The 14,200-nt window shown below is 31.4% G+C and overlaps 1 protein-coding gene across 2 annotated transcripts; it reads left to right on the plus strand.

Moving 5' to 3' along the window:
- The first annotated feature begins 10,777 nt into the window (after nt 1-10,777).
- LOC146932678 (tobamovirus multiplication protein 1-like) lies at nt 10,778-14,200 on the plus strand. Of its 2 annotated transcripts, none has more exons than XM_085704399.1 (12): nt 10,778-10,858; nt 11,088-11,255; nt 11,473-11,563; nt 12,161-12,213; nt 12,377-12,469; nt 12,561-12,632; nt 12,734-12,806; nt 13,152-13,197; nt 13,278-13,341; nt 13,536-13,589; nt 13,673-13,750; nt 13,865-14,200. In XM_085704399.1, the coding sequence occupies exons 1-12, from the start codon at nt 10,778-10,780 to the stop codon at nt 13,955-13,957; spliced, it is 966 nt and encodes a 321-aa protein (XP_085560525.1). In that variant the 3' UTR covers nt 13,958-14,200. The 2 variants fall into 2 exon arrangements, with proteins under 2 accessions (XP_085560525.1, XP_085560526.1); XM_085704400.1 differs by having other exon boundaries at nt 10,813-10,989.

Genomic DNA, 14,200 nt, shown 5'->3' on the forward strand with positions numbered 1-14,200 from the left:
TGCTTACTAATGCTGACCTGACACTGTTTCTTTTGTTTCTTTCATTATTGTTACAGCTGTTTTTGTTTTCATACTTTGTTCATTCTTTCCTCATTTCTTTTCCATTGCATTGGTTGTGTTGTTGTGTTTCTCACCTTTTTCCTGCCCGTGTGGAGGTACTGTGGGGTCCACTCATAGGGTCGGCAAATTTTCTTCACCCCCTCAGTCTAACAACAACTACAAAAGGTTTTTTACTCTTTTTTTTTTTTTACACAAAAGATTTTTTAGTTATTTTATAAGGTAAAAGTAAATCACTTTGGATTAGGATTTTTAGGGGGATTTATTGGATTAGGATTCTAAGAAATTTTAAAAGACTTTTTAATTATGAAAAAGTCTTGTGGTATTCAATCAAGACTCTTTGCAATTTAAAAAAAGTCTTGTGGTATTCAATCAAGATTCTTTGTCATTTTAAAGAAGTCTTGAGGTATTCAATCAAGACTTTTCATCACTTAAAAAAAGTCTCATGGTATTCAAAATCATTCAAATTTCAAAGGATTGTTTAATAAATTAGATTTTGATGGATTTTGTGAGATTGTCTAGTGAAATTTTAACAAAAAAAAGTCTTTCATGAAGACATAAGATTTCTTGGGATTGTTTTTCTTTAAAAGATTTTACTATCTCTTTCTTATCCCTTCTTCCTTCTCTCTTCTCCCTTCCCTCTCTCCTCTCTTTTCTCCCTCCCCTCTCTCTCCCTTCTCTCTTCGTCTCTCTCTCTCTTCTCCCTTCTCTCTCTCTCTCTCTCTCTCTCTCCCCTTTCTTTTCTCCCCCCCCTCTCTCTCTCTCTTCTCCCCCTCTCTATCTCTCTCTCTCTCTCTCTCTCTCTCTATATATATATATATATATATATCCCTCTATCTCCTCTCTTTTCTCCCTTCTCTCCCTCCTCTCTTCCCCCTCTCTCTATCTCTCATAAAAATAAAATAAAAATCTCTCCCTCCTCTGTTCCCCCTCTCTCTATCTCTCATAAGAATAAAATAAAAAATAAGAGTATGTATTCAAAATATTATGATAGAGAGTGTGTTGTAATCATTTCTTTTCAACGAGTCCTTAAAATTCATAAAATCTTTTGAAATCTTATACTCCCTCCGTCCCATATTACTTGACCTAGTTGACTCCGTCACGTATGTCAATGCACAATTTTAAACTTAAATTTCTTTAATAATTTAGTAGAAAAAATCACGAAAATTTGATATTTTGAAAATATTAATCGAGACGAATCTAACAACATCTTATATGCTATATTTTGTTTTTATATATGCTATATTTTGTTTTTATATATTAGTAGAAAAATAGAGTCAAAGCATGTTACATGAATAATGCAAATATTCTAAATATGTCAAGTAATATGGGACGGAGGGAGTAAATCCATAAAATCCTTTAAAATCTTATGATGTAAATCCATTGAAATCTTGATTGTCTTTTAAAATCATGAAAGTCATTAAAATCCTACAAAAACTTTTAAAATCTTTGAGACTTTTTTAAGCAAAAATTGTCCTTCAAAAATTGATTTTACTTTATAAAGTTAGAAATTGCACCTTCTTGTTCTAGCAGAATTGATTTTTAAGTTTAAATTTATTGTTTAATTCAATATAAATATATAATGGCAAAACGTCACATTTGATATCAAACTTCACTATTTTAACACCAAAAAACATTTTTATCTGAAAGAAAAAAAAACATGAGTCAATTAAATCAAATTATTTTTAAACAATTAAGTTATAGTTTATCTACTCTCTCTTTTCCTTTTCTCAAACCCAAGCCGTCGCAATTTTTCTTCTTTTTTGATCTACTAAAGAAGGGTTATTTAGGATCAATTTTAATCTAAAATCACTGGTTCAGTTTGTTTTTCTTTCTCTTTTATTTAAATAAGTGATTTTTCACGTATGTTTAACTTTTTTTCGTTGGTTTTGTGATTTCGTCGTATAGCAAGACTTTATTTATTTTAATTCTCCGTCTTTGTAAGGTGTGTTTATTATTTTTTGTCTTAGTGCAGTGTTTATTTGATTTATGTTGAAATATTAGCTTTGATCAAATTCATATTCAGTCAATGATTTTTGCGTCGTAACCCACTTCAATTGGTGTGGTGGTGTTGGCTTGGGACAAGAGAGTCTGCTCCTCCTCAAGGTCCGAGGTTTGATTCTCCCCGCTGTTAATTTGAGTGGACTAATTTAGTTTTGTAAAATAAATGACTTTTGCATCGTCAATGTTGCAGATTAGAAAACATGACTATTTCACTGGCTTGAATATAATCATATTTGTAGGCATGTGTACTTTGTCGTTTTATATTATTAACATGGATGTTGTTAGTTTGTTCATATATTCATCATTTTTGTTTTTAACGATTTTGAATTTGTATTTTATGAATGTACTCTATCAATTTAGAATATCGTTTATTTTTATAAAAAAATTACTGTAAAATTTATCTATTAAAAAAACTAAATATTTTTTATTTGTTCTATATTTTATATGTATTAACAAATGTGACTCAAAATTTTGAGGTAGAGCTTAATTTGCAACTTTTATGATTTTATTTGATTTTATAAATTAATCTTTACAATTACGTGATGAATATACTCCCTCTGGTCACTATTATAAACAAAAGTCAACATTTTAGATTCATTCAATAAATGATGTATTTGGTCAATAATGTAGACTAAAAACATCATTTAATGAATGAACTTAAAAAGTTGATTTTTACTTATAATAGTGACCAGAAGGAGTATCTTGCTTAGAAGATCAACAACATAAAAAGTTTAACTGTAGGGTAATTTTATCAAATTTTCACGTCAACAATAGCATAGTTCTTTTTTTCAACGCGTACTTTCATTTACATTAGGAGAATGCTAACCATTGCCCTTTGGGGCATTGGATAAGGGGATAAAAATAGAAATATAGTATTGAGAAATGGTGAAAAGTGATAAATTTAACTTTTTAAAAGTCAAAATGTTGTTGAAACCAATGCAAACATGCTACTTTTGGCTTCCTTAACCATTGCCATCACCCTTTACATTAACTAGTGGATCTCCTCCATTAAATGAAGTCAAACCTGCAGGTTTGGAATTTTCGATCAGATCATTAACTCTACAGCCCTGAGCAATGGTTAGCAAGACCCTTTACATTAACTAGTGGATCTCCTCCATTAAATGAAGTCAAACCTGCAGGTTTGGAATTTTCGATCAGATCATTAACTCTAAAGCCCTGAGCAATAGTTAGCAAGACCCTTTACATTAACTAGTGGATCTCCTCTATTAAATGAAGTCAAACCTGCAGGTTTGGAATTTTCGATCAGATCATTAACTCTACAACCTGTCTGTCATCTTTCTAGAGCCTAAACGCTGAACAAACGTACAAATCTGCAATTTATGACTCATCAATGCAAAGTCAAAAATCTAGCATCTCTTTTTAGGAGCATTTTCAAAGAGGCGCTGCCTTCCTCCCAATACTCCCCTTATTACGTTACTGAGTAAATGAATTAATTTCTATTATGGTTGTAAAAATTAATGTTGGTAATTTATCCGCGGGAGCTGTGCTATATGTCGCGAGCCACATTTTCACGAGAATTTCACGATTTTTTTATATTTTCTTTTTATAAGACTAGACTGCACACTAGCTAGTTACAATCATATAAGCCTGTTAAGCACCGAACACCGTCCCATTGTTAATTGAAGAGGGTATCTAAAATTGATATTCAGCTGATTGTTTTCCATGGCGTCTATAAATAAAGTGTCAAGCTTATGGAAAATATTATTACAACTGCAATTAGAAAATAGATGTAGCAAACTCTCTTTGCTACCATCATCATGAACCAAAGGTGATTCCAAAGAGTTACAATGCACTGCAGGTTTCAACTTTCAACAGAACACCAAAGAGTAAGAACTACCTGTTCTTTGGCATCTTAAAAGCTTCAATTTCCTTAAGTTTTTGCTTCTCTCCTATAGCCAAATAATCTTCACGGGTACACCCTCAATCAAAATAAGAGGAAAGTGCAAAGGAGAAAAGGTTGTTGTTGCCTTAGGGGGGTGGAAGATGAAAGAGATATAGGGAGAGGAGAGAAGACAAACTGAATTAATTAAATTAAATTAAAAAGTGAAAATAGTGAAAGTTGTTGTTGTTGCCACGTCATTCGGGACACGTTCGGGACGAGTCTTGTCACGATAACAAGCATTTCTCTATCCGCGGTAATGTAATGAAAAGATAGGATTGATTGACATGGAGTATATGTCTAAATGCTAACTCTACTGGTGTGTTTGGATGATCAAAGAAAATGAAAGGAAAGAAAGAGTGAGGAAAGATTATACGAGGAAAGAAAAAGAATAGAAAGTGAGAGGATTGTTTTGGTTGTTTGGTATAAAAGAAAGTGGAATAGAAAGTGAAAGGAAAGAGTGATGTGTATATTTATAAAAAGACAATTACATCCTTGAAATGTTTTGGCTACATATGTCATTTTAAATTAAATATTGTATCTACATATGTGTCAAAATCATAATTTTCTTGTACTATGCACTAGCACCATGTTAATGGTCCCTTAAAAAAAAAAAAAAAAGCACCATGTTTTTTTTGAACGGAAAAAGCACCATGTTAATTCCTAAAAAAAAAATGTACAATGCAAATAATATATGATATTGAGGGTATTTTGGGTATTTTACCATGAAATTGATGCATTCCTCCTGTTTCCGTCCTTGCAGCTGTGGAAAGTTTTTGAGTGTGGGTCCCACCTCAAAACTTTCTTTCCCTATCCTTTCCTTGTCCTGCCAAACGGTGGAAAACTACTGTATCCACTCACTTTCTTTCCCTATCCTTTCTTTCCCTTGTCTTTCCATGGATCCAAACATACCCTATATAAATACTCCTAACCTGACTGATTATGATGAATGAATGAATAAAATAAATTATTTAAATAAGAGAGTACTACCTCCGTCCCTATATATAAGACCCTTTTGCTAAAATTACGGGAATTAAGAAAATGGATATTTGTATTAAAGTTGTTAGTAATTACTATTGTTTTTACAATTTTATCCTTAAGAGAGAGAGTTAATTTATGTTTTCCATATGTTATTTATTGCTAATTGAAGAAAAATATGTATGATAAATAGGGGCATGTATGTAAAGAAATAATTAATGTAGTTGAAAATAGCAAAGGGGTCTTATAAAAAGGGACAAAGAAAATTCTCAAAAGGGTCTTATAATTAGGGACGGAGGTAGTAATTGATTAAGAGAGAGATAGGAACAGGTTATGTTTGGTAAGAACAGTGGATAGTTTATAGCTGATAGCTGATAACTTATACCAGTTAGTTGATGACTGATGACTTATAGTTGATAAGTTAATTAAAGTGTTTGGTAAAATCAACGGTTTAATTAGCTGCTAAGTGCCCGTTTGGTTCAGCTTTGAATATAATTGATTCTGAGAGAATTGATTCTGATAGAATTGATTCTGACAGAATTGATTCTGAGAGAATTGATTTATGTTTGGATACAATTATGTAGAATTGATTAAACAAAATGATTTATGTTTGGATGCAATTATGTAGAATTGCTTTTGAATGTATAATTACTAAAATAGACATAGCTAAAGGAGAATTGATAAAGAATGAGAATTGATAAAGGGCAATAAAGTAAAATAACATGTTGTAATAATAAAATATACAAACCTATACACGTTGTTCAAGGAGAATTGATTCTAGAAAAGCTAGAAACTAGGATTTGTAGCTTCATGGAGAATTGCTTTTGGAGGATAAAAGCAATTCTGAAAAGCTGAACCAAACACGTTGTTTTTGGCTAGAATTGCTTTTGGCACTGTAGAGAATTGATTTTGGGCTAGAATTGCTTCTCAGAAGCCAAACCAAACAGGCCCTTGTGTAAAATGACATAAAAAGACATTATTAATTTATAATAAAATTAACAACCAAAATATTTGAAATTTGCTAATTTAAATTATTAATTTATATATCTTTTATATAATAGATATTGACTCTTTATTTTATATTTTAGTATTTATTTTCATTTCAGTATACTTTATAAAAAAATATAACGATAAAATATAAAAAAGTAAAATATATAGACGTAACAAATAACAATAAAACTATTTGTAAATATATATATATATATATATATATATATATATATATATATATATATATATATATATATATATATATAAACTAGACGTGAATCCTTCTAAGAAAATAAAACTTGATGCAAGACAAGTTTAATATAATAATGGGCAAAGAATTTAACCGAACAAAATAAAAAGAGTAATGCTAGCAACACTCTCTTTTGAACACTCTTTTTAATACTCACTCTCCTATTGGTTTAAATCATTATGGGTCTACACTTTGAAAATTGAACCCACACAAAATAGTGGGACATACATTCATTCTACCCAATAAAAGAGTGAGTGTTAGAGAGAGTGTTGAAAAGTGAGTGCTGCTAACATTCCTCAAATAAAAATAACGTCCTTCGAACAAAAAATTAATGTAACCATATACAATTAAATTATCCTTAGGAAAATGTAAAATGAAATGTAACAGTAAAAACGAAATTTTATTCAAAAAAAAGTAGATCTTTCATTTGTGAGCATTTAAAACATAGATATTTTATTTGAAATTATAAAGGGTAAAACTGAATTTTAGATTAAATGATAAGGGTAAAATTGAAAGAAGAAATGATAAGCCATAAGTTCAAACGCTACTTGGAATAGCGTTTGAAAAATAGTTTATAAGCTCGTGAAATAACTATAAGTTCGTGGTGAAAAATATTACCAAATAGATCTTTTTTGGTCAAACAAATTTATAAACTATAAGCTCGTTTTTGTGTCTTATCAAACAAACCCACAATATCACCAATATTGCCAAAGTTCTATCCTAATTTGCATCTCGAAGGACCTTAGGGTTTAGCTACCATGCCGTCCTCCACAAGTGGCAAATGTTGTAATTTGAATTGTGATTAAGGCTATTGGAATGAAACACGATTTATCGCAGTCCTTTTATTGTGACTAAAGTCTTCCCATGGGGTAGCAGTTTTATCCCCCCTTCCACTTGTGCCTCGTCATGTTATTGGTAGTTCCTAAACTAGAACTTTCTCTTTAATAAGCAGTCTCAAAGTATTTGACATAATTTAGTATCTAATAATCTAAAGTATATGAATATCTGCTATGTATATGAATATCTGTTATTTTAGTCTCTAACATCTTAATATAATAGAGACTAAATTGATGAATTTTATATTGTTTGATTTTCTTTTGTCTTATGTTATACAGATAACTTATTCATCGGGAATTCACCAAAAAAAAAAATGAAATTCACCAAAAAAAACTTATTCATTGGGGCTTATTTGATAAACACTTATGCTATAATTAGCTGTAAATACATTGTTACTTGAAACACTTGTGCTATATCTAATATCTAAGCTAAGATCTTATAGGGCATGGCTCAAGAAAAAATACCAAAGAATCTATAGATATGCACCTCTTTTGTCCTTAAAATTGGTCGTTAAAAACTGAGCTGACAATTATTTTGACTGACAAGGATATATGATGTGATTCTAAGGATTAAAATATAAAGACTTTAAATCCTAAAATCCCAATTCACCTGTCCCTTGTTTAATTCCAAATCTGAATTAGTGTGTTAGTATATATGGTTTCTGCCTTTTGTTCATTTTCTAAATCAAGGCTGTTACAAAAGGTGTCTATCATCGTTTTCTAAATTTAGATTCATATTAACTTAAGGTGTGTTACAAAATTCTCAAATTCAAATTCTTCCAATACCAATATAACTCTTCTAGGGCTCATGATCATCATTTGAAAGGGATCCTGTGCTTTTGTTTTCTAAATTGTTCTAACTATGTTAGTATATATGGTTTCTGCCTTTTGTCCATGGTTATATTATTACATTTGTTGCTTACCTATCTTAGTACTATCATCATTTGATGTCTTAGTTAGAAACTACTTCTAAAAAATTCATATCTAGATGCCTTAGCAGAAATGGTCCACTGCCTATGTTTTATTGACCTCTATATTTTGTCTAATGAACTCACAACAGAAATAATTGAAAGATTCCACCTTAACTACCAAAAGTTATAGGAAATAAAGATTTGGTTTTGAATAAATTTCAAGATAATTCAAGCAATTTCAAGGACTTATAAATTATAGAAAAGAATCAAGCAAAGCATACTTTCATTTAGTAGTATAATACTAGTATATATGGATCTTGTTTCTTTCAAATGATGATACACACCTTTTATAACACACCTTAAGTGAAGTGTTAAACCTTAAAAATGGCACTATACATCATTCTAGCTTTCTGATATGAAAGTCAAATCCCCACCCTTTCCGATGACAGCTAACATGTATGCAGGGCCGTTCCTAGAGTTTTTTCGGGCCTTAGGCATAATATGAAAAAAGGTCCTTTAGATAATACATCATAATTTTTTTAGCTCATTGTTGTGTTTTTTTAGCTCTTCATTTCATTTTTTTATTTCGTTTTTCACTACCAAATAAATGTTTTTTAGACAACATCTGAAAATAAATTAAACACTCTATATACACCAAAACAAAATACAACATCGTAGAAGTAGATAAAAATAGCACATGCGAAGTAGACTGAAATTTTAGCACCTCATTTTCAACTAAAATAAAATTTGATTTGTTATGAAAATTATCTCAATTTCTTGGATAATAAATATCGTCGATATTTTTAATATTAGTGAAGCACATTATTAGGAACAAAGGGCCCAAAAAAATATCACCAATTTCTTCGATAATAAATTTTCGAGCATATTATTAAGAACAACCAAATTTTTTTAAGGGAGGGTGTATATAGAAATTATTGTGCTGCAGGGGATATATATAGCAAATTTCACTAAAAGGGCCAAAAACATTAACAGATTTCAGCCCGTTCCTATATCATCTCAAAGTTTGGGCCTTTTCAGAGAATTTTGCTATATATACCCCCGAAAATCCAAATATTTCTATATACACCCTCCACCTTAAAAAAAATTGGGCCCCCTACCGGCAAGGGCCCTAGGCCGTCGCACTCGCGGCCTATGCCCTAGGGCCGGCCCTGCATGTATGCCGTTTCTTTAGCTAATGTAGTTTGTTATTAATATCATCATGTGATTCGATTTTGGTATTAAATAAAAGATTTTATGAATGAGGGATGAATTGGTATGATTAGAGATTTGGAAGTGAACAAGGGAGGGATGAGTTGAGATTTTAGGATTTAAAGTAATATTTTTGGTGTGGTTTCTGTCACTTTAGTCGCTAGGGTCACGTCATATATCTTGTCAACCAAAACAATTGACAGATCAACTTTTAACGGCCAATTTTCACGTCAATGACAAAGTGGTTAACGATAGTTCACATCCAAGAATTGTTTTATATTTTTTTTCGAGTCAGAGACCATTATGGGAATGAGGTGCACATCCAAATAGCAAAATGGTTGTTTCTTCGAATAAAATATGACTATTAGAGTCATGCATTTCAACTACAAATATTACAACCAACTGCATGCATGAACCACCAATATATATCTCTCAAATAATGCAAATCTCTCTTATTCTTCGCATACTAAATATGCATTTTTGATTCATACATTTCGTGCACAAACCACCAATATATATATATATATATATATATATATATATATATATATATATATATATATGGGCAATGCTAATGTACACCCTCTTGAATTTTAGAAGGCGTGCATTAAAAACCATTTCTTTTCTTTTTAAAGAACTTAGATTAAAGGGTAAGAGAGTAATTTTCTTTGTTTTTTGAAAACATACAATTAATTTCCCCAATTTTTTTCTTGTTTTCCCCGTAAAGAGGTTTTGAACTACTACCATCATTTTCTCTCTCCTACCAGCACTCTTCATTTCTGGTTCTGCTAGCTAAACTTTTGTGTCATTATATGTTAAGTTTGTCTTCTACCAAAAGAATATGTTAATTTGTCATTCTGGTTGGAATTGGAATTTCAATAGCTCTAGTTTTGACACAAATTGATAACCCTGTGCTGATGAACAAAGGGAATGAAGGTATTATAAAAAATCATGGACGGTGGTGTTTTGTTTCTTGCCAAGAGCAGAGATGTTTCATAATAAAAGACAATGGAAATAAAGATTTTGGCGTTGGTTAATCAAAACAAAGAATAAATAAAAAATAGAATAAGGTTTTCTTCTTTCCTGTGCCACAGCAACGTGATTGTTTTTGAGCAAGAGAACATATTTTTAATTACTGTTATTATGACAGGTAGAAATATCCGCTCCTTTGTATGAGAGTGCACCAGTAATTTATGTTTTTAGTTACTTGAGGGTGTCTTTCTTTATTTGGCACCTTGTTGTCTGTAAATATTTAGCAGCGTCTCGCTTTTTGCACCTTTTGTGCAAGGTGTTTCATATGCAGTTTTAATATATCTCATTTTAGTTTATGCAAAAAAAAGAAATTGATGAATATGAATGACAAAATTACTTTAAGAGACATATGTTTTTAATGACAATTGAAGAAAGAGAAAGAGTACTTTAAACCAAAGTAAAAAGATGTATGATGCTAATACGCACCTTAGTTACTTACTAAAAAAAATTTATAAATGTAATCTTAGCAATGTCATGAAAATACACCGTTTTAAAAGTGAAATTTTTTATGAAGAGGAAAAAAAGGTCAACTATGAAGCATTTTTTTGTATGAAAAAATTACCAAGTGTTAAACATTAACACGTGCCCTAATTGATAGGAGGAAAGGAATATGATAAAGTCAAGTCAAAACACAAAACACAACTCAACATACCAACCAAATCAAGATCAATCAATCCTGATCCTCATCACCGTACGTACTCAATCCCCAAAGTATATCATATTCATGTCATGTCCTTTGCACAACATTATTATTAGAATATGCCACGATGTCACACGTGTTTAACAACACACCTACGTGTATGACGTGAAATCTCGCCACGTGTATACCTACAAACTTCCCATGTTTCTCTTCTCTTTGTTTTTGCTCGGTTCTGATCTTCTTCTTCTTGTTTGAGATTCTCTGTTTGTTATTCATTCAGGTTTCAATTTCAATGGCATTTTCACTTAGGACCAAAACCTTTACGTTTATAGAAGGAGAGGCTCCAACAACTCAGTGGTGGAATGAGATTGATGATTCAGATCAATTGCAGAGAGGCATTTACTATACCCTATGTGCCGCTTATGCAACGGTTTCTTTTATTGCCCTTGTATGTCTTTTTCTTGTATTTTCCAGTAAAATCTTAGATCAATCACTCTATTATTTTGGTTTTCACTTTTCAAACCTTTGTATTTCTCTATGATAAAAATTCTGGTTTTTGATATTGAGATCTCTAAAACAATTATACTTAGTATACTATGAATGTTTCCAAGGCAAATTTTATTAATGGAATCGATAATCATACTTTTTTTCTTTCTGTTCTTCAGATACAATTGGTGCGGATTCAAATGAGGGTACCTGAATATGGGTGGACAACACAGAAAGTTTTTCACTTGATGAATTTTCTTGTCAATGGAGGTAAAGAGTTATGAATCATCTAGTAGCTCTATTAGCTTATATTTTTGTTGGAGTGTCCAAGAGATTGCGTAGAGTAAGAAGAGACTGTGAGTCTCCTACATCCCATACTTGCATCACCGTTACAACCGACAGAACATACCACCGACAATACCGATGAGTTTCGATACAAGGATTTAACACCATGGTCCACTACCGCTCCCCAACAATTTGGACCGGTACGTGCTCTTATACCAATTGTTGGGGGAGTCCAAGTGAGCGTCAAGGAGTAGCAATTGACTGATGATCCATGACCACCAAGAGATTAGGACATCACATTTCCTCCCAAAACCTCAATATATGTTTTCTCTCTTATATATTCAACATTGAACTCGTTCATAGTCAGTATGATATTCCTATTCACACTTGATTTATATTGATTTAATTTGTAATTTGTAAATGCATCTAATCACCTGTCACCCTGTTAGACATTAGATATATGTGGAGATATTCTAATAACTTAACCAAACCAAGTAGCATGATAGTATGTGATTTGATTGAATGTATTTGTAAACGTTTTACACAGCACCTAATATCTATATTTATTTATGATATTTGCAGTGAGGGCTGTTCTTTTTGGTTTGTACAAAAGTGTTTTCGCAATTAGACCAAAGGTATTTTCCTATTCTCAAATCTAAAATAAGAAGTCAGTTCATAAAGAAATACAAAGATTCAATGATAACATTCATATTTAAAACTTTTTTCCCATTTTCTATTCATCTTTACCTTATTTTCCAATCATGTTCTCACCTGTTATGTCATCATATCATGTTATAGGTATTTGAGCAGGTGCTAATGGAAGTTCCCGGTCTTCTATTTTTCTCTACTTATACATTGCTTGTCTTATTTTGGGCTGAGATATATCACCAGGTATATCAACTTTCTTTTAATAGAGTTCAAATAACAAAATATATTTTTGCTTCAAATTATATTCAGTTTGTGTGCCTCAAATGTATTTCAGGCTAGAAGTGAACCTGCACAAAAACTCAGGCCCGCTTATTTCTCAATAAATGGAGTTGTTTACCTCATACAGGTAAGCATACAGTGTTGATTTTCTTGAATACCTCTAGTCCTTTAAAAGTTAATTTAATGAAAATGCCTCTTTCTCATATTTTTCCCATCTGACATTTATAGATTTGCATCTGGATTTACATGACTGCAAGCAAAACTGTCGCTGGCATTGAAGCTGCTAAACTCTTCCTTGCAGGTTATTTCTACTAACATTGTTTTAGTTATTGATTTTTTACTCAGAATTTATTCCATGTGGACTTGGCACGGTCATATTTTTTGTTGAAGCTTCAAAGTGTAGCTTTTGTCAAAAATCATGGTAACCGTGATTCTGTCAAATTTGCGTCAATCCAAACATGTATTTAGAAGATCAAATATCTATGTCGATACTATATTTATTATGAAGAATACTGAGCTTTTTTAATGTATAGTATTTATATGGGGCAGTGAACTTTGTTATAATGTTGTTTTGCAGTTATATCATTTTTGTTAATGTATAGTATTTATATGGGGCTCTGAACTTTGTTATAATGTTGTTTTGCAGTTATATCATTTTGTGCTGCTCTTGGATTTTTGTTGTATGGTGGAAGGTATATAGTATACTGTCAGCTTTCAAATGGCACCATTCTTGTTTCGTCAGTTTAGCACTAACCTGCTCATAATGATGTAGGTTGTTTTTCCTTTTGATGCGCTTCCCCATCGAGTCTAGAGGTCGTCAAAAGAAGCTTTATGAGGTTAGTATCTGACCATGTAGTTCCTCAGGTCTTCTATTATAAGCAAAAGTAACTAATATCATATTTATCAAGAAATTTCGGTAAGTGTAATTAACCTTATTGACATTGTAAAAACAAGTGCATATGTTCAAAGTGTAACATTGTAGGAGTACTTAATCGATAAAATTGATACCTATTTTTTTCCATCTTGGCAGGTTGGGTCAGTTACAAGTATTTGCTGCATATGTTTCTTGATAAGATGTGCTTTGGTGAGTTTCTTTCTTTTTGAAACTATGTATTACATGTATATATGAAGTTATTGTTTTTTGACAAGATATTGGTTTCTATGTAGCTTGCTGTTTCTGCATTTGATCAGGAAGCAGATCTTGATGTTATGTCCCATCCCATGCTTAACTTAGTGTATTATTTGGTAAGTTTCAAAGTCTTCCAACATTTCTCATATTGCATTTGGTTGAAAAATGTTTTGAAATGTATTGTTATTTAAATGGAATGGTTTTGCTTTGTTGATTATTTTGTGGTGCAGTTGGTGGAGATTGTTCCGTCAGCGTTGGTGTTGTTCATTCTGCGAAAGCTTCCGCCAAAGCGAGTTTCAGATCAGTATCACCCCATTAGATAGTTGTGTTGTGTATTCCAAATTCTCTCGGCGGTTTTCAACAATCTGTTCCATTTTATTAATTACCATCGTCTTCAATACATCTTTTGATCTCTGTGAGCTCCACAATCGTTCCATTACTGTTCTGTATATTCGTAATTTTGTTTATTGATTTGTTTACTAGTCCTACATGTCTTTTAAATGTTATTTTGCACAAATTGAGAGATGATTTTGCTATTGTCAAAAAAAGAAATGATTTTTTATTAA

The sequence above is a fragment of the Medicago sativa genome, chromosome 4 (genome assembly GCF_051527215.1).
Source record: "Medicago sativa cultivar Bolivia chromosome 4, Bolivia_mono, whole genome shotgun sequence".
NCBI classification, from domain to species: Eukaryota; Viridiplantae; Streptophyta; class Magnoliopsida; order Fabales; family Fabaceae; genus Medicago; species Medicago sativa.